Below are 21,850 nucleotides of genomic sequence, written 5' to 3' on the forward strand. Positions count from 1 at the left end.
GTTGGAGTATTCGAAGTTGGGTAATAATATTTAATACTTAGGTGAAGAAAAAATTCCCGTCTTCTGCAAGACAGAGTCTAGTTCATGTTCTGTTTTAAAATGGCAATGTGCTTGATCCGTATGAGTGCTGTTTATCTTCTCTCTCTCACTCAGTCATGGTAAAAACATTTTCTTCCTGTAGGAGCCACAGGTATTCCTCACAGTGTTCTCGTCCCAGCTCCTGTTACTACAAGTCTCATTCTCCCAACTCTATCTTTCCCGATAAGACGGGGGTGGTGTTAGCCCTATTGTGTAAGTCAGGACCTCATTTCAGAAAAATATGCCCATGACCGTATTTCTCCAGAGATCCCATAATGACAACATGCTTCACATAATTCATTGATTTACGGATTTCCCCCAAATTTAGATAGATATCTTCTTCTGTATAGGAATAATTACATGAAACAAAGATAATATTACCAAGAGTTTGTTGTGTCTCCTTCTGTGTCTCCTTTATAGGCTCTTCTCCCTGTCTCTTGAATGCTAATGTTGGGGCACCTGGCTGGCTCAGTTGGTAAAATGTGTGACTCTTGATCTCGGGCTTGTGAGTTCAAGCTTTACATTGGGTGCAGAGATTGCCTGAAAAAATAAATTAAATACTAGCATTCCTTAGGGTTCTGTGAAGCACTTTCCTTTCCTCTCAAGTCATACTCTTCCCAGATGATCAGGGTTATTCCAGTTAACATATAGTTAACATACAGTTATGTTCAGTTAACATACAGTGATGCTTCCAGATTTGTTTCTTCTAGTTTATACCGTGCTCCTAAATTCCAGACCCATTTATCCAATTGCCCTTAGGATCTGCACTGTCCAATATTGTAGCCACTAGCCACATGTAGCTACCAAGCACTTAAAATGTGGCTAGTCCCAACTGAAATGTGTTAAAGTATCAATTATACTCCATATTTCTCTGATATGGTAGGAAAAAGAATGAGATATCTCAATAACTCATTTATTTTGATTATGTTGAAGGAGTAATATTTTGGAAATATTGGGTTAAATATATTACTACAATTAATTTCACCTCTTTTATTTTACTTTTTTAATGTGGCTACTATAAAATTTAAGCTAACACCTGTGGCTTGCCTTTGTGACTTGATTATATTTCTACTGAGCAGCAATGTTTTCCACTAGCATGTATACTTGCCACCTCAAACTTGACTTGTCAAATCTGAATTTAAGTTCTTTATCCATAGGCTGTTGCTGTCTGGGTGTTGAGAATTCCCAGATGTTCAGGTGAATGCTTCAGTTATCAAAACCAGAACCATGAAGTCACCCTTGACTGATTTACCTTATTTTCCACATATATCACCGACCAAGTCCTGTCTATTTTCTCTCATAAAATTAAAAAAAAAAAAACTTTGCATCTTTCTACTTCTCTCCTTCCCATCTTCCTCTCTCTAGTCCTCTCACCTGTGGGACCACAATAGCCTCTTAGCTGGCTGCCTTGCTGTGACTTCATCCTTGAGCTTTGTGAATGTAGATCTTGACTTGCCATGAACTCCTTCCCTTGCTTGGAACTTTTTAAGAGTTTCCAGTGCCTCTCAAAGAGAGTTCCATATTCTTCATGTCTCGCAGGCCCTCCATGACCTGCTCCCTATTTACAGTTGCAACCTCATTGCTCAGTACTCTCCCCTCCCTTCCCTGCATCCCATTTCTCAGCCATGTTCAACTTCTCTGTGCCTTTCCGTTCATAAGGTTCAGTTTCCATGAGCTCAGCATGAAGATCATTTTCTCGGGTAAGCTTCCCTGAGTTTCCTGCATAGGTTCTGGAAGCCCTGCGGTGTGCCAGCTCTCTACATATTTGCTCTACCCAATACTCAAAGCTCCGGTATAGCTCTATAAATTGTCCATCTCTTGTAGGTGGTAAGCAGAGCCAGGATGGGGTGTATTCATTTGTTTGTTTGATTCACAGTACCCAATATTGAACACATAGCAACTCAATAAAATTAGTGTTTAATAAATGAATATAATTAAAAGAATTGTGGACTCCCCCAGATTTTCCTCTCATGTTCTTTCTGTCCATTTCTCTGTTAGGACATATTTGTGTGGAGTTCATGGCACTCCACGTTTGTTTAGAAGACCCAAGATTGAGATAGTATCCTGGCTTTATTTCTAAAATTCCTAGGGACATGTGATACTTAAGAAGGTTCTTTTATAGTATCCTCTGAGCTTTTGCTTCCTGAGGCTCCTGGTTGACCAGATGATGTATTCCAATAGCTGACTCCTTCACTCTGCCCCATCCCACCCCTACTGAATTGGCCTTTGTCTGCATTCACTGTTGTTTTCCTTCCCTGGTGGTTTCGAATGGACCAGTGGTGATGGGAGAGAATAAGAACTCAACCCTCACCATTACCGTCTGGGAATTATTATTATTATTGTAATTATTAGTACTAGCAGTAGTAGTTTAGAACACTCTGTAGGTATTTCAGTTGCTTAGACTTATTCAAGTATCAATAAATCAAACCCTGTCTCTCTTTGATTGTTGGCTATATTGAGCATGGGAGAAATGAAAAATTTATAAGATGTTGTAGGTTGGCCACCCAGTCCCTCCAAGTTTCTAGGATGTACATAAAATAGTCAGGACACATGCATATATTTGAAATTATTTTTCAAAGACTAAAGAATGAAAAAATAAGTAAGAATTATTTGTGGGTACCGATTATAACCCCCTTTTCCTACGGGGTGTTTTTCTGGACAAGTTGCATCATCTTATTTATTTATTTATTTTTGCTTCAGTTCTCACATCAATAAAATGGACATAATGGTATTTATCTCACAAGGTCATTGTCTGGCATATAGTGAGTACTTAATAAATGTTGTCTTTAAAAAGTCTCTATTTTACAGCTGTGATTTATAAAACAACATATGAACATACTACTAATTGAATAGAATACTATAGATTTTATGTTTCTGAGGAACAAATGCCCGGTAAGGGAGTTAAGTAAGCTCAAAAGCTGCTTAATCTAATTCTTGAAAAATAAGGAATACTTCCCCATGGTCACATGACATTATACCGATCCAGCACCCCCCCCCCCCCCCCCATGAAGCTAATCATAGAATATGGAGTCATTCAGGACAGTCTTTCATTCCTTGTGCTCTAATACCTTCTATTTCTTTCTTCCTACTTCTGGAAAAGAAAAGGTTAATGTTCTTGTTGATCACCTTGATTCTTAGATCTTGCTTAATATCCTCTCCTGTAGTGCTTGCGTTCAGTTTTTACCTATGTAACTGCTCTTAATGTGTCAGTGTTCAAAGTATGAGGCACCCCCTGCCTCTGTGAAAGCAAAAGTAAAGAAGAGTTCAAATGGAAATTTTGGCCTAGCTTTTCCTTTAATAATCGCCTAACTCTCTTTCCTAGGGATAAAGGCATAGCATCACTAATGGTATCTTTTCAGTCCTTAAAAAAAAAAGTGAGACAGGAAAATTCCAAGAAGTATTATCCATCTTGTCATCACAGGTTACAGAAGGAAAGTAGAAAAAGATCTAAATGGACCCCAGATTGAGGAATATCAACAATGTTACATGGTTATTAAATTTCATGAATAATAAAGGGCCGCAGTAGCGAGCCAGTACATGTTTTACAACTACCTCTCTAGGATTTGTAGCATTTGCCCAATTCTGTGGTGATGATATTCTTATATGACCTATTCATGGCTCCCATCGTGCTGTCACTGAACACATTGGGAAGAGCTAGTGAGTAGCTGTCATTCAGCTCCACCATAGCACCAGAGGGTGTGTGTGTGTGTGTGTGTGTGTAGAAGGGAAGATGAGTTTCTTTCTTTTTTTTTTTTTTTTAAGATTTTATTTATTTATTTGACAGAGAGAGAGAGATCACAAGTAGGCAGAGAGGCAGGCAGAGGGAGAGGGGGAAGCAGGCTCCCGCTGAGCAGAGAGCCCAATGTGGGGCTTGATCTCAGGATCCTGAGATCATGACCTGAGCCGAAGGCAGAGGCTTAACCCACTGAGTCACACAGGCACCCCAGAAGATGAGTTTCTTAATCTAACTCCCTGCCTGATGCATAAAATTGTTTTTATGAGACGTAGTTGTTTGCCTTCTGAGGGCACAACTCCAATGGTGAAATTCTCATGTTCTGAGGTAGTCATTCAGCTGGATTCAACAGATCAAGAGGAAGAGATACAATCATGTATAAAGGATTATCTTTTGCTTATCTTCATGGATTCAGATATAATAATCCAGAAGTATTGTCTCAAGTGTACTGCCAAAACTATAGACATCAATTGCTTCTCTTCATGGATTCAGATATAATAATCCAGAAGTATTGTCTCAAGTGTACTGCCAAAACTATAGACCCCCATCTTCGAGGAGGTGCTAAGTTGACTCTGGCACTTCTCTACAATAAATTATTATTGCCTTACCCAACTCTGAGCAAAGATAAACACAGAGAGAGATACCTGCTAAGTCATGGGGGAATGATGTGTGGGTGTGCCTGTCAGAAACACAAGGATTATTAAATCATATGTCTTCCTCTCTGCTTACCAGTTCTGTTTTGTACATGAATTTAAGGATTGTTAGAAATTTGGGGGGAAGACTGAGTGTCGTGGCTTTCTTCCTCTTTTTAGGTGTCTTACTCAGAAGGAGAAGTATTTATAAGTGTTCCTTAATCAATAAGGGGACATAAAAATTATTGATACATAGAAAATAGTACCGGCCAGTGGCAGGTCAGAGGTAAGATCATGGTTTTCTAACAAGGACTTGTTATGAGCACATGGTATTTTAAAGGTTGTTCGAGCAAGGCTGTACCACAAAAAATTGTTGGCTGTGCTTGAAATTCTGATTCCGTCTTCTTTGTGCAGTAAAAGAGGAGAGTGATGGCAGCAAGCACTAATATTCTGGAGATGTAACAGCATTTAAAGCTAGTTATTAGGATGTGTTTGGCTTAGGAGATGTGTAATTATAAAGGGTTTATTTCACAATTGTTCTGAATTGAGAGCATTTAGAGCTCAATGCAATGTTTGTCTTAATACACAGAGATATGGACCCTCAGGAAAAGTAAGCTAATGGTAAACACAAAACCAGGGAGTTAATATTTGTTCTCATTGGTATTGTTGATTGCCTAACAAATCCTTTGTGGGCAGTATGCATTCAAAAGTTCCACACAGTATATGGGCACTAGATTACATAACTGTTTATGCAACTGGTATCTTAAATTGATACTTAGGCTAAGAAGTTTTATCAAGTGATAATGTTGTATTTCTGAAGGAAAACCTCCCTTAACTAAAAACAAGCTCAGTTATTAAAAAAAAAAAATTAAGGCACCCTCTTGAACAGGGAAAGAAAAGGAAAGGCTTGTGTCTTTTTGTCTTTTTGATTATCTACAGAGCTCTTGTTGAGGCAGAGGGAAGGGTTAACATTTAAAATGGACTGGTTGCCTCCTGATTTCTTGCCCATAAAGCCATGAGAAGTTTAGGGAGAGACTTCTTCCCCTAGTAATGAAGCTCTCTGCTGCTAATGGCCCATGCAGACTCCCTTGGCTCCTCCAAATTAGAAATACTTTTGTGCTCCTTTGCTTCATTAACAGTAAAGAGAGGGAGATTGGTGGCTATTTAGGGCACAGGGAAATTGGTGGCTATTTAGGGCAAGCGAAAATTGTAGTCATTATGGTTGGTAAATTCTCTTCATGGTGTTCTTCGAGACTTGATGTTCTTTTGGTACTTTTCAGAAGAGCCCACCATTGTCACTGCTGGCAGTTGGCCTAGAAGGAGAAGAGTTGATTTGACTTTGGATTTTTGGCCCCCGGTGATGGTCAGCACAAGGCATCTTGCCTACGGGAACATGGGTCTTTTACATTTTAATTTTCTTTCCAGAATGCACATTTTCCACTACCAGCTGTAATGAAGGCCTCTTTGATAACCTCCTTCTCTACTGGGATTGAATTACACAAAGCTGGTGCTGTACATGAAGACCTGTAAAATTGCATCCCACATAAACCTTAGTTGACATGGGTAGGATGGCTTGATAGGGTCAGGGCAACGCATGCAGAACGAAGAGGAAGGATAAGTTAGGATCATAATGTGCTATGGTGGGTCTCTGGTTGATCGGGGGTTAACATCAGATTGCTGGATTCTGCTTGGAAGATGAAGGGCTTCAAAAGGAAGATAACGATAGTCTCAGAGACTAATAGAACTGAATGAATGTTAGCATTTGGTGGTTTTAAAATATAAGAAGAGGGGGTCATGTTTATAAGAGCTTTTAGGAACTGAGGCATATGGTCTGAAAAAATGGCTCCTTCAGTAATTGAAGTCAACAATTCATAGAAACCGAACCCAGGAGAATTTGTACCCTAAAAATTGATTTATAAGCTGATAGAAATTTGAGAAATAGTGAAGTCTAGTCAAAATGACCCGGAGGATTCTTGGGGCCACACTGATGAAATTAAGGAGCATTTCTGGAACTATCTATCCAGTTGATTGTATTGTGACATACTGAGGTAATATTTTCATAGTTTTCAATATGGCATGTATGATATCTTAAAAGAGTGACAAAACAGATTGCTAAGGCAACGTAAGTGACAAAATATAGGTTGGAGGAAAAAAAATGTAAATAGATGGATTTGAACACATATTTTGGTCTATATTTAAAAAAATTTGAAAGTGGTTTAATTGAGAACCCTCCATAGGGATAAAAAAACAGTTCATAAGGAAACCTTAGCATTTTTTAAATTTTAATTTTTTCCTTAGCATTTTTTAAACCAGGGCTCATTAGTAGTGTAGATTGCTTATATGTGTCCGGGAGAGGTTTTCTGACCTTTATATATAAATGTTGAAGTCTTCATGACAAATATCCTATTGATATGGTGGTTGGCTGTATCAGGCTCTGATAACTTATGATCGAATTGGTTGTCTTCTTCAATTGATGTTTATAAGAAATCTCCTGACCCTCATGTAGGTTTTCCACGTAGACTCCCTGTTGGGGAAAAACATCTCCAAGTATGAGTTTGGAGTGTATTCATCCATTTTGACACTCATTCATTCAACAAATAGTTACAATTACCTGCTATGCAAAAGGCAGCTCTATTTCTTACTGTGAATTTTTAAATGGGAATTTTGATTTATCTATGAGTCTCTCCTGGATTTAGTTCTTGTGATTCATTTTCCAGGGCCCATATATTTCTGTGAAAACTGATAGGATACACTTTCAGGATCTGAAATACTCATTCTCTGAACTTTGAGGAGTCCCACTTTACGTACTGATCAGGATACCTAACGCTAGCCAACCCATTGACCTCTTTGGTATTTCTTGGTTCCAACTTTATCTTTTTTTAACATGTTTGTTTTGCATTTATTTCTCAGAAGGCTAATTTTAAAATTTATCAGTTGGGCCAAATTGTGCTGGATCATCTCCTGGGACTCTGGGACGTGTGGTTTTAGTTGGCGGAAAAGGGAGCCATGATGATTGAGGACAAATGGATAGAAAATACAAGGAAGAAAATTTCTCTTTCTAAAGATTGTCTAAAAATTCAAATGTAAAAATAAGCTCCATAAATGTAATGGTCTTCTGTGTGAGAAGCATCCCATAACTGGGGGAAGAGACAGGCTGAAATGTGGAGGAAATTCCTATAGTGGATGGAATTTGGAATAGATAAACTTCATGTCCATCTGACTCTAAGAATATGAGTTTAGGATTGTTCTTTAGTTCCACTGTAAATCTTGATACACATATGAAAAACACAAAAGTATCCCAAGCCCAATTAGAGAAAGTATCCTATCCCAGAGTTTCTAAAGTTTAAGTTAATGTTGCATCAAGAAATCTGGGAAAAGAATAGGCTTTTTTTTTTTTCTTTAATTCCCAAATGACCTGAAGATTTTTTCATTCCTTTCATTTTACTAATTAATGAATGGAAGAAATGCATGTATTCTTACAAGAGGCATGTATCAAATACTGTATTTGTACCAAGGGTTTTGAGTGTGTGTTAAATGACCAAATATCATGGATAAACTGTAAACATTAAAATAGATAGTACAGAATGGCAAATCTGGCATATCTGAGGTTTGTTCCCTTTTTTTGTTTTTTTAAGATTTATTTATTTATTTGAGAAAGAGAGAATATGTGAGTTGGGGGAGGTGCAGAGGGAGAGAATCTCAAGCAGACTCCCTACCGAGCACAGAAACCAATTCTGGGCTAGATCTCAGGACTCATGAGATCATGACCTGAGCCAAAACCCAGAGTCAGATGCTTAACCTACTGAGCCACCCAGGCACCCCCTGAGGTTTGTTCTTAAATGGGCTGTGGATAGATGTTAACTGGGCTTGGTATGGTTACTGAATTATCTCTACGTTTCACAGTTTTACATGTATGTAAGATACATACTATTTACCTCTATTTTTTGAAAAAGGAAATGAAAGCTTAAAGAGGGTCAGTAATTTACCCAAATGCATCCACCTCGTGTATGCAGATAGATTTCCAGTTTTTGCCCATCTGACCATAGTACCCAAGAATTTCATGCTAAAAACCATTTCCTTTTTTATAAAATGCACTGGATTGTAAATTGGCTTTGTATATGCTCATGCCACACCTCACTTTGAAAACCCAACATCCTCCTTCCTCTCATTTCCCTCTACTTCAAGAATTTAATTATCTGCCTGCAGCAAAATGCCACAGTTAAAGATTCTCAGGAAAACCAAACCAAAGGGGGAAAGATAGTCATAATGTGTATTGATTTTTTTTTTTTTTGTCTTTTTTTTCCTGTCCATTTTGACTTTCTTTTAGGGTCTTAGCATGTGGCTAAATCCATTTGTTCTAGTGAAGTCTTAAAAATCACTTTCTGGGGTGGGTTATGTAATTTGTGGAAATTAATACATTTCAAGTTCTGTCCTATGACATTCACACCATGCTTTTGTCATTCTCTGCCTCAGTTTCCTCATTTGCTAAAATGCACTTCTAGAAATGTGTTCCATAAATGAGGAAATGGGCACCAGCTGCTTGAGAGAGAGTTCATCCATTCTCTTCCTTCATAGAACAAATGTGGTAGGAGTGCCCACTGTGTGCTGTTCCTATGCCAGGGTAGAGGAGACCGGAAGGCACAAAATATTTCTAACTCAAAGATCTCACAATCTATACTAATAAACAAAAATGCTGATACCAGGTGTGGTGGTAGGAGTGAGCGCTGGGTGGGAGAGGAGCCAGGTTACCTCTTCATTCTAGGGAAGGCCGCTGAAGCCATTTCTGCCTGACTGTTGAGGGTGGGCTTCTGAGAGTCTAGACATATTAGCTTCTTGGTGTCAGTCTTTGCTTCCCATAATATGTTTTCTGATGTTGATAAAATTGGTCTATGGCAAAATTCCAGACATGGACATTTCTTTATTAAAATAGTAGTGGATAGTCCTGGCCTGTATGAACTTGTTAAGATGGCATTTATCAGTGGTCTCAGATCTGAGGGTTACTACCTTCAACCCACCAGATCAGTGGAATGACAAATGATCCAATGACATCTTACCAACTGGGCTGCTTGCCCCACACAGTGATTGCTAAAACCTCTATAGACATACAGACAAGATGGCCCAAGACATACATGGAAAGAAGAGAAGATGACTTACCATGGATGGCAGAGGAGTGGATTAGATCGAGGATGGACAAATAACTTACCACCCATTTTTTTTTTCTTTTTAAATCACCCTAGAGCTAATGCTCCAGATGTTTCTTATGATTTAACCATGACTGACAGCAGAAATAAGACAACCACTGTCAATTATGTACACGACACACTGTCTAACCTTTATGGCTGGATGGCTCTGCTCTTGGATCAAGAGACTTACTCACTGCAGTTTGACACCCCTTGGATCAACAGCTCTCTGCAGGTAACCCCAGGAATTCATTCACAGCTATGATCTTTTCCCCAGGAGCTCTTCTCTTTCCACCTGTGAAATAGCAATTTGCAGGAATTAGCATCTTCTGGTGCTGATAAAGAAAACTGCCACAATGTTTTGGCCCGACGAATGTATCTGAATATAAGATATGATGTTTATTTTTATTTTTATTTTTTTAACTTGAAAATTTTAGACTGTTCCCCATCTTCGAGGAGGTGCTAAGTTGACTCTGGCACTTCTCTACAATAAATTATTATTGCCTTACCCAACTCTGAGCAAAGATAAACACAGAGAGATACCTGCTAAGTCATGGGGGAATGATGTGTGGGTGTGCCTGTCAGAAACACAAGGATTATTAAATCATATGTCTTCCTCTCTGCTTACCAGTTCTGTTTTGTACATGAATTTAAGGATTGTTAGAAATTTGGGGGGAAGACTGAGTGTCGTGGCTTTCTTCCTCTTTTTAGGTGTCTTACTCAGAAGGAGAAGTATTTATAAGTGTTCCTTAATCAATAAGGGGACATAAAAATTATTGATACATAGAAAATAGTACCGGCCAGTGGCAGGTCAGAGGTAAGATCATGGTTTTCTAACAAGGACTTGTTATGAGCACATGGTATTTTAAAGGTTGTTCGAGCAAGGCTGTACCACAAAAAATTGTTGGCTGTGCTTGAAATTCTGATTCCGTCTTCTTTGTGCAGTAAAAGAGGAGAGTGATGGCAGCAAGCACTAATATTCTGGAGATGTAACAGCATTTAAAGCTAGTTATTAGGATGTGTTTGGCTTAGGAGATGTGTAATTATAAAGGGTTTATTTCACAATTGTTCTGAATTGAGAGCATTTAGAGCTCAATGCAATGTTTGTCTTAATACACAGAGATATGGACCCTCAGGAAAAGTAAGCTAATGGTAAACACAAAACCAGGGAGTTAATATTTGTTCTCATTGGTATTGTTGATTGCCTAACAAATCCTTTGTGGGCAGTATGCATTCAAAAGTTCCACACAGTATATGGGCACTAGATTACATAACTGTTTATGCAACTGGTATCTTAAATTGATACTTAGGCTAAGAAGTTTTATCAAGTGATAATGTTGTATTTCTGAAGGAAAACCTCCCTTAACTAAAAACAAGCTCAGTTATTAAAAAAAAAAAATTAAGGCACCCTCTTGAACAGGGAAAGAAAAGGAAAGGCTTGTGTCTTTTTGTCTTTTTGATTATCTACAGAGCTCTTGTTGAGGCAGAGGGAAGGGTTAACATTTAAAATGGACTGGTTGCCTCCTGATTTCTTGCCCATAAAGCCATGAGAAGTTTAGGGAGAGACTTCTTCCCCTAGTAATGAAGCTCTCTGCTGCTAATGGCCCATGCAGACTCCCTTGGCTCCTCCAAATTAGAAATACTTTTGTGCTCCTTTGCTTCATTAACAGTAAAGAGAGGGAGATTGGTGGCTATTTAGGGCACAGGGAAATTGGTGGCTATTTAGGGCAAGCGAAAATTGTAGTCATTATGGTTGGTAAATTCTCTTCATGGTGTTCTTCGAGACTTGATGTTCTTTTGGTACTTTTCAGAAGAGCCCACCATTGTCACTGCTGGCAGTTGGCCTAGAAGGAGAAGAGTTGATTTGACTTTGGATTTTTGGCCCCCGGTGATGGTCAGCACAAGGCATCTTGCCTACGGGAACATGGGTCTTTTACATTTTAATTTTCTTTCCAGAATGCACATTTTCCACTACCAGCTGTAATGAAGGCCTCTTTGATAACCTCCTTCTCTACTGGGATTGAATTACACAAAGCTGGTGCTGTACATGAAGACCTGTAAAATTGCATCCCACATAAACCTTAGTTGACATGGGTAGGATGGCTTGATAGGGTCAGGGCAACGCATGCAGAACGAAGAGGAAGGATAAGTTAGGATCATAATGTGCTATGGTGGGTCTCTGGTTGATCGGGGGTTAACATCAGATTGCTGGATTCTGCTTGGAAGATGAAGGGCTTCAAAAGGAAGATAACGATAGTCTCAGAGACTAATAGAACTGAATGAATGTTAGCATTTGGTGGTTTTAAAATATAAGAAGAGGGGGTCATGTTTATAAGAGCTTTTAGGAACTGAGGCATATGGTCTGAAAAAATGGCTCCTTCAGTAATTGAAGTCAACAATTCATAGAAACCGAACCCAGGAGAATTTGTACCCTAAAAATTGATTTATAAGCTGATAGAAATTTGAGAAATAGTGAAGTCTAGTCAAAATGACCCGGAGGATTCTTGGGGCCACACTGATGAAATTAAGGAGCATTTCTGGAACTATCTATCCAGTTGATTGTATTGTGACATACTGAGGTAATATTTTCATAGTTTTCAATATGGCATGTATGATATCTTAAAAGAGTGACAAAACAGATTGCTAAGGCAACGTAAGTGACAAAATATAGGTTGGAGGAAAAAAAATGTAAATAGATGGATTTGAACACATCTTTTGGTCTATATTTAAAAAAATTTGAAAGTGGTTTAATTGAGAACCCTCCATAGGGATAAAAAAACAGTTCATAAGGAAACCTTAGCATTTTTTAAATTTTAATTTTTTCCTTAGCATTTTTTAAACCAGGGCTCATTAGTAGTGTAGATTGCTTATATGTGTCCGGGAGAGGTTTTCTGACCTTTATATATAAATGTTGAAGTCTTCATGACAAATATCCTATTGATATGGTGGTTGGCTGTATCAGGCTCTGATAACTTATGATCGAATTGGTTGTCTTCTTCAATTGATGTTTATAAGAAATCTCCTGACCCTCATGTAGGTTTTCCACGTAGACTCCCTGTTGGGGAAAAACATCTCCAAGTATGAGTTTGGAGTGTATTCATCCATTTTGACACTCATTCATTCAACAAATAGTTACAATTACCTGCTATGCAAAAGGCAGCTCTATTTCTTACTGTGAATTTTTAAATGGGAATTTTGATTTATCTATGAGTCTCTCCTGGATTTAGTTCTTGTGATTCATTTTCCAGGGCCCATATATTTCTGTGAAAACTGATAGGATACACTTTCAGGATCTGAAATACTCATTCTCTGAACTTTGAGGAGTCCCGCTTTACGTACTGATCAGGATACCTAACGCTAGCCAACCCATTGACCTCTTTGGTATTTCTTGGTTCCAACTTTATCTTTTTTTAACATGTTTGTTTTGCATTTATTTCTCAGAAGGCTAATTTTAAAATTTATCAGTTGGGCCAAATTGTGCTGGATCATCTCCTGGGACTCTGGGACGTGTGGTTTTAGTTGGCGGAAAAGGGAGCCATGATGATTGAGGACAAATGGATAGAAAATACAAGGAAGAAAATTTCTCTTTCTAAAGATTGTCTAAAAATTCAAATGTAAAAATAAGCTCCATAAATGTAATGGTCTTCTGTGTGAGAAGCATCCCATAACTGGGGGAAGAGACAGGCTGAAATGTGGAGGAAATTCCTATAATGGATGGAATTTGGAATAGATAAACTTCATGTCCATCTGACTCTAAGAATATGAGTTTAGGATTGTTCTTTAGTTCCACTGTAAATCTTGATACACATATGAAAAACACAAAAGTATCCCAAGCCCAATTAGAGAAAGTATCCTATCCCAGAGTTTCTAAAGTTTAAGTTAATGTTGCATCAAGAAATCTGGGAAAAGAATAGGCTTTTTTTTTTTTCTTTAATTCCCAAATGACCTGAAGATTTTTTCATTCCTTTCATTTTACTAATTAATGAATGGAAGAAATGCATGTATTCTTACAAGAGGCATGTATCAAATACTGTATTTGTACCAAGGGTTTTGAGTGTGTGTTAAATGACCAAATATCATGGATAAACTGTAAACATTAAAATAGATAGTACAGAATGGCAAATCTGGCATATCTGAGGTTTGTTCCCTTTTTTTGTTTTTTTAAGATTTATTTATTTATTTGAGAAAGAGAGAATATGTGAGTTGGGGGAGGTGCAGAGGGAGAGAATCTCAAGCAGACTCCCTACCGAGCACAGAAACCAATTCTGGGCTAGATCTCAGGACTCATGAGATCATGACCTGAGCCAAAACCCAGAGTCAGATGCTTAACCTACTGAGCCACCCAGGCACCCCCTGAGGTTTGTTCTTAAATGGGCTGTGGATAGATGTTAACTGGGCTTGGTATGGTTACTGAATTATCTCTACGTTTCACAGTTTTACATGTATGTAAGATACATACTATTTACCTCTATTTTTTGAAAAAGGAAATGAAAGCTTAAAGAGGGTCAGTAATTTACCCAAATGCATCCACCTCGTGTATGCAGATAGATTTCCAGTTTTTGCCCATCTGACCATAGTACCCAAGAATTTCATGCTAAAAACCATTTCCTTTTTTATAAAATGCACTGGATTGTAAATTGGCTTTGTATATGCTCATGCCACACCTCACTTTGAAAACCCAACATCCTCCTTCCTCTCATTTCCCTCTACTTCAAGAATTTAATTATCTGCCTGCAGCAAAATGCCACAGTTAAAGATTCTCAGGAAAACCAAACCAAAGGGGGAAAGATAGTCATAATGTGTATTGATTTTTTTTTTTTTTGTCTTTTTTTTCCTGTCCATTTTGACTTTCTTTTAGGGTCTTAGCATGTGGCTAAATCCATTTGTTCTAGTGAAGTCTTAAAAATCACTTTCTGGGGTGGGTTATGTAATTTGTGGAAATTAATACATTTCAAGTTCTGTCCTATGACATTCACACCATGCTTTTGTCATTCTCTGCCTCAGTTTCCTCATTTGCTAAAATGCACTTCTAGAAATGTGTTCCATAAATGAGGAAATGGGCACCAGCTGCTTGAGAGAGAGTTCATCCATTCTCTTCCTTCATAGAACAAATGTGGTAGGAGTGCCCACTGTGTGCTGTTCCTATGCCAGGGTAGAGGAGACCGGAAGGCACAAAATATTTCTAACTCAAAGATCTCACAATCTATACTAATAAACAAAAATGCTGATACCAGGTGTGGTGGTAGGAGTGAGCGCTGGGTGGGAGAGGAGCCAGGTTACCTCTTCATTCTAGGGAAGGCCGCTGAAGCCATTTCTGCCTGACTGTTGAGGGTGGGCTTCTGAGAGTCTAGACATATTAGCTTCTTGGTGTCAGTCTTTGCTTCCCATAATATGTTTTCTGATGTTGATAAAATTGGTCTATGGCAAAATTCCAGACATGGACATTTCTTTATTAAAATAGTAGTGGATAGTCCTGGCCTGTATGAACTTGTTAAGATGGCATTTATCAGTGGTCTCAGATCTGAGGGTTACTACCTTCAACCCACCAGATCAGTGGAATGACAAATGATCCAATGACATCTTACCAACTGGGCTGCTTGCCCCACACAGTGATTGCTAAAACCTCTATAGACATACAGACAAGATGGCCCAAGACATACATGGAAAGAAGAGAAGATGACTTACCATGGATGGCAGAGGAGTGGATTAGATCGAGGATGGACAAATAACTTACCACCCATTTTTTTTTTCTTTTTAAATCACCCTAGAGCTAATGCTCCAGATGTTTCTTATGATTTAACCATGACTGACAGCAGAAATAAGACAACCACTGTCAATTATGTACACGACACACTGTCTAACCTTTATGGCTGGATGGCTCTGCTCTTGGATCAAGAGACTTACTCACTGCAGTTTGACACCCCTTGGATCAACAGCTCTCTGCAGGTAACCCCAGGAATTCATTCACAGCTATGATCTTTTCCCCAGGAGCTCTTCTCTTTCCACCTGTGAAATAGCAATTTGCAGGAATTAGCATCTTCTGGTGCTGATAAAGAAAACTGCCACAATGTTTTGGCCCGACGAATGTATCTGAATATAAGATATGATGTTTATTTTTATTTTTATTTTTTTAACTTGAAAATTTTAGACTGTTTGAATCTTGTTTTGAATAACACAGTGGTTCTGCCTGAAATTTTAATTTATTAATACAATGAAAAATACCTTCTAAGCATTCTATAGAATTACATTATTAGACTGTGGGTTAAGGACCAACTTACCCCTTAGAAAAGTGTTTGTAGCCAGAGAAAATGTCTTAACAAATCATTTTTACATTGCATACTGCCACCTTGTGGTCAAAGATTAACTTGCAAATGAAGGTCTGGACCTTCATTGGAGTTGGTTGAAGGAATCGAATGGTTAGGGGCTGTGAAGATAGGAACAGCCATGTGGAAAGTGGGTGCATTTTCTGGGGAAAAAAAAAAAAAGACAAGCCAGTGGATTTCTTCAAGCTTCTCCTTTTCCTTTTAACTCATTTCTTTCTTCCTTCACATTTTCCTTAAAGTCATGTGAGCTGGTCTTAGGTGTGATACAGTTCAAGGCAGAAGCTCCCTTGACCCTCTCAACTACCCTTCTCAGAAAGGAGAGTTCTTTTCTTCCCTTGAGGTTCCTATGAGAATTTGGGGGAATTTTTGTAAGGTGAAGTCATCAGAATGATGACAGTAGAGGTGGAGACCTTAGTGTCTGCCTTGGCTCAGTACTCCCCTGCTTTGTGGTGTGAGGCAAGTTACCGAACTTCCTCCTGCCTCAGCTTCCTTGTCTGTAAAATTGGGACAGTAATAGTGACAATCACAAGGAGTCTTTGGAGGATGGATGCTTCGATATGAATAGAACTTGGGCATGTAACCAATGCTCCAACAGTGCTGCTATTACTGTTACAAGTGGATGGACCTCCTGTCATTGCCTGCCTCTTTGAATTATGGGAAAAAATGGAAAAAGAATTTTAGATCTGACTCTGGCCCTCCTAGCTGCTTGAACTGGACAAGTCAACTTACTCATCTGGGTTTTCTCCTCTGTTACTTGAGGTTGTTAAACAAGAGAAACCAATGGAGTCTTTGAGTCCTCACGTTCTATGATTCTGGAAGTGTGGTTATGCATTTATCAGGGAGTGGATTTAGTAAGCCCATTTCCTGCAAGAAGAGTAGTCTGGTGTGAACTGCCATATTTCTAAAGTACTCCATCTACATTCTTTGTAGCTCTTTTCTGGCAAAAGCTTTCTTTACTCAATGAGAATTATTGTTTTGTTCTCTCACTTCAAGTACTCAGCAACGTTTGGCAGCTTTATTCCTGGGAACTACCTCCTGCTGGTTCACACAGTCCTGTGGCCTTACCCTGACATCCTTATAAGGTGTGGGAATCAGGTGGGGCGGTCCCTTCCATCTCTGCCATCACCCGGTTGGGACCAAGGTTGTGACTGGTTCTTCAATACCCACTTGAGGCAACTCACCTATCTGGGTAAGTATAATTGGATGAGAAAATTGAGTAGTTGGAAGCCACCATTCACTCTTGAATTCCAAACATTTGTGCTGTGAAGTGGTGAGGACCTGAAGGGGAGAGGTGTGTTTACGGTTAAATGGTTGGGCTCTGAAACCAGACTGCCTGGGCAGTTGTCCTGAGTTCCTTGTCCCTCTCCCTTGTGCCAGCCATATGTCACCTAAGCCTGATCCACACTGGAGCCCTGCAATTATGAAATTTTAATAATACTGGAGAGGAGAATATGGTAATTCCCTGGTATTGCTGAGTCTTTGCCAAATGGATTGTTTTATATTTTATTTGCACTGAATCGTACCATTCAAATTTTATTTCTGACTTGATCAACCACAAATGTAACCTAAAATTGTAAAAACTCAGGATGGACAGAGATCCTGAGACTGTTTTTGCTGCTAGGGCCAAATGCAGCTATTAGGTAAAAAACCAAGAGGTGTCATTAACTCTGACTGCTCACTTGATATATATTCTAGAACAAAATTTTAATTTCAAATTGTTCTCCTATTACTTGGCATGCTTGTGAAGAGCCTGTCTTGTCCATTGGTCTGATTTCGTTCATGAACTGCAACCTGACTTAAATGGCTGCATGAGCTAAGCACGGTAAAGGAACATTTGTCACATAAAGAAAAAAAATCGAGTCATACAGCTACAGATTTTCTTCCCCTTTGTTATCATTATTTATTGAATTAATAGCAAGTTATACTCTTTATACTTTATACTATTTACACACATATATGGTAGAAATGCATATCTATCTAAATTTGTGTATTTATATATATGTACATCTGTAGGTATAGATGAGCATATATATATGTGATATAGATGCACTTTTCAGTATACAACATTTTTATTAGGCAGATAGCCTTTATTAATTGAAATCATTCTTTGTATCAGAATGCCCTACTATCTCTGCCTTTAGATAAGAGGAGTTGGAAAAGGACCAGGAAATCAGAGGGTTGATTGGCTGTTTAATGAACTTGGAAACCCTTGTTCCTTAAGACCATTCCCAGTGCTCCATGTACTGGCTTCTGAGGTCATTTGTGTCTCCAGTATCTGAGTGAATGGGGTAGGTGGGTGGCTCATTCCTGGGCTGGTACGGTGAGGATGTGAGGATTCAGGGGAAACTGAGGCTTGCACTGCTCCTCGATGGTGGTGTCCCATGCAGTTGTGTTGGACTGGGTAGATTTGGTTATGATTTTGGATATCCTCTGTGTCAGGTTTACAACATCACTGGGAAGGCTCATAATGTCGTTATGATAGTGAGGTTGTTGCAGTGGGTACCCCAACTGGACCCCAGCCATTGAGTTCTAGCTCTCTACCCTGCATTCTACATATTGATTAGTTTGTTACTTTCACTTAATTGTTTTTTTTTTTGACCATGTGACTTTATAAATTTGCTACTAAGGTAATTTACATAAAATACATTTACTCTAAGAAAAGAACATAAGTCAAGACCTCACAATCTATGTGGACATAGTCCTGAGATTAAAAAAAAAAAAAATGGGGAGAGCTGTGTATACAGAAGTTTCATTTTTATCATAGGGAGACTGCTTGACCTGTTTCAGGGCCATTGAATTTCCTGCCAGACTTTCAGGGATGGGGGATGGAGAGACTCTTCTCCTATTACTGGCTGGCTTTTCGTTCAGAGTGTCGCTTCACTGGTAATTGGCTGTGTTTCATTAATTTGTTGACCACTTCTAAGTGGACCGTCTTTTTTGTATTGTTTGTTTGCAACCTTACCACATCCCCCAGGATAGGAAGTTTCAAACAAAATCACAATTAACTCTGTTTCCTCCATTTGGCTACTTTGTGTGGGATTAAAGATACTTGACTAATCTTAGACCCAGCTGAGGAGGAAAAAAAAAAATCAGAACCCAGGCATTCTAGCTCCTGGCTCTGGATCTCCCCACTAGAGTGTGCTGCCCACTAAATAATCATTGATCACTGACCAAATTGGGTGTGTGTATGAGGGGGATGCTAGGTAGGGTTGTGAGAGAAAACTTCTCACTGATCCCCAGCGACAAAGAAAAAAATCCTATACATATAATATGTTTTGAGAGTATTCTTCTTCTCTACCAAAGCAAGTTTTGACTTTTTTGTTTGTTTGTTTGTTTAGCAAATGTCTTTATGGGATGCAGTTTCTTTTGGGAAGCTCATGGCCAGAGCTTAAAGTTTAGGTTTTAATCAGAGGCTGGCTGGCTTTTTCACCTGGGGCATGGAATTATAAATGTTCCATGCCTCAATGGCTTCATCTCTACCACAAGGTTAAGAATACCTACTTATCTCTTGGAACTGTGGTACAAAACCCTGAAATATCTTCAAATGGGATTAGTATGCCCTGTTACTTTATTGCACGGATTCCCAGTAGATTATTTCTCTAGATCTGTTGTTTTTGCCCCCTCAGAAGATGAACAACGTCACATGCCTTGAAGTTAACGTGCATGTTCTAACCTTTCCAAAAGGGTCTCCTTCTATTTTCCTTGACTGGATTTTGTAAGATATCCGAGATTCGTGATAACATGACATATATGATACATGGTTTCCATGACCAAAATGTAATACTACTGAAGCAATTGTTGCCTACAGAATAAGATCACCTCGCTCATTTAAAAATATCTTTTAAGGAGATTGGTGCAGGTTGCCTTTTGGAAGCCCCTGAGAATTTTGCCCAAGAAGCCACCAGCACAGCCGACCACAGCTAAGGACTCCTGTGCTCTCCTTTGACCCAGGAGGAGTAGCGTTTGATGTGAGAAGTGATTACGAGGGCCAGTTCCACCCTGTAACTTTCTATGCCATGCTGGGGAATGGGCAAGACTGCAGGACAAGTGTTCTTTTATATTTTCCGAGTCGGAGTCAAATCCAGCGAGCCCATTTTTCTGTTTACGCAATTCGATTAACTGGTGGCGGCTTCTGCCTCTGCCGTCCCCACTCACTGCCTCTTTCCCTGCTGGGTTGTTTTTTTTTTTCCAGGGATGTTTCAGTTCATGGTTAACTATTTTTATTTTTTAGTTACATTAATGCTATGAAATAATTAGTCAGCTAATTAATCTGGTTTACAAGCTTTGTAGGATTCTTCAGCTGTCAGTCAGGCCCAGGCCTGAGGCCTACATCTAGTCTCAGCTCTCTTGCCCATGTGATTCCTGTTGCCATGGCTACTGGCTACATCTGCTGACACCCCACTCTCTATTTATTGCTTAATTAAGAATTTCACGCTCAGCCCTTATCTGCCTCTAAGAACAAGCGCACACTGTTAAGAAATTCCAAATTTAGGCCCAGGCACAAGGAAAGCCTTTCTTGCAGGCTTGGCTGGATGGAGCCTCTCTAACGATCTTCTCGGCATCCCAGCCACCACCCTTCAATCAAAAATCATTAAATGGGGCAGAGATAATGAGCATGTAGCATATCAAAAGAAGGATGTTTGCTTGGTCCAAAGGAGGAAAAGCTGCTGGGCCCCATGCACAGCCCCACTTCAAAGGGAGATGAGACCCCCTCATCACTGGGGCCTGATAAAGCCTCATTTGTTCTGGGCTTGACTTATGAAAAAGGTCTGGTGTGTCCGGGTCCCGTCTCACAGACGTGGGATCCCCCCACCTCTTGCCTCCACCTCCCATGGCCCCCTCCCTGGACGTCCGCACGCACGCTCGTGTGTCAGCACTCAGGCAGCTGGGTCCCCCAAAGCATCAGGCAGAGCGTATAATCACTGACTCTCCCTTCACAATGGCCACTTATAGGGGGGTGGCTGGGAGGAGGTCTTCATCACAATAGGAACACAATTATTGCAGCTGCCAGTGAGGGCTCTGCTTCTTCCTGTAGGAAGATAATAGGACTTGCCCAACACAGGAGGAGAAGGTTGGGGGGGGGACGGTGATGGGGGTTGATGGGATGGAGGAAACAATCTTGAGTTGATTATTCATATTCTGACTCTTGGAAGCCCGATGGGGAGCCAGTGGGGTTCCAGCAGCTGCTCGTGCACAGTCCTCCCCTAATAATTGTACATTCTGTCAGGGGTCAACTTACTTTTGACCCTGTCCTTTTATATCGGGAAAAGGCTCTTGAGGGCAAACTGTTGGGCTGTGGCAGGGGGCATTAAACACCCAAGCCCCTTCCCCGTGCTTTCTCCTTCACCCAACCAGCAGCCGGTGATAAATTCATGTCAGATGCCGGGCCATTCACGGTTGCCCTCCCGGGTTCACACAGCCCGGCTTGCACTGCGGAGACGCGGCCAAGCCGGGATATTGTGCGAGGCGGCAGCTGAGCGAACGCCTGCGAGGCACGGAGGCTCCTGCCCACCACCTTCTTGTGATCCGACTGGGGGTAAAAAAGACGCGTCTAGCCAGGCTGGCCAGTGCCTGTCTCCAAATGGCCCCGTCACCAAGATAAAGGCAGGCTGTTTGGCCAGAAGCCGGGGCCGTCTTCCACGAGGGCAAGAGGGCCATAGAGCCCGGCTTGCACTGCGGAGACGCGGCCAAGCCGGGATATTGTGCGAGGCGGCAGCTGAGCGAACGCCTGCGAGGCACGGAGGCTCCTGCCCACCACCTTCTTGTGATCCGACTGGGGGTAAAAAAGACGCGTCTAGCCAGGCTGGCCAGTGCCTGTCTCCAAATGGCCCCGTCACCAAGATAAAGGCAGGCTGTTTGGCCAGAAGCCGGGGCCGTCTTCCACGAGGGCAAGAGGGCCATAGA

The 21,850-nt window shown here is 40.1% G+C and overlaps 1 protein-coding gene across 1 annotated transcript in view; it reads left to right on the plus strand.

Annotated features, from left to right (window-relative positions):
* LOC111152224 (PKHD1, fibrocystin/polyductin) overlaps positions 1-21,850 on the plus strand; it is a 459,207-nt gene that overhangs the window by 212,525 nt on the left and 224,832 nt on the right. The window contains exons 49-50 of the mRNA XM_022510630.1: positions 9,681-9,858; positions 16,940-17,135. Coding sequence (XP_022366338.1) covers positions 9,681-9,858; positions 16,940-17,135 — 374 coding nt within the window. The remainder of the gene's footprint in view (positions 1-9,680; positions 9,859-16,939; positions 17,136-21,850) is intronic.

Source organism: Enhydra lutris, unplaced genomic scaffold (genome assembly GCF_002288905.1).
Source record: "Enhydra lutris kenyoni isolate GAN:26980312 unplaced genomic scaffold, ASM228890v2 scaffoldscaffold28, whole genome shotgun sequence".
Lineage (NCBI taxonomy): Eukaryota > Metazoa > Chordata > Mammalia > Carnivora > Mustelidae > Enhydra > Enhydra lutris.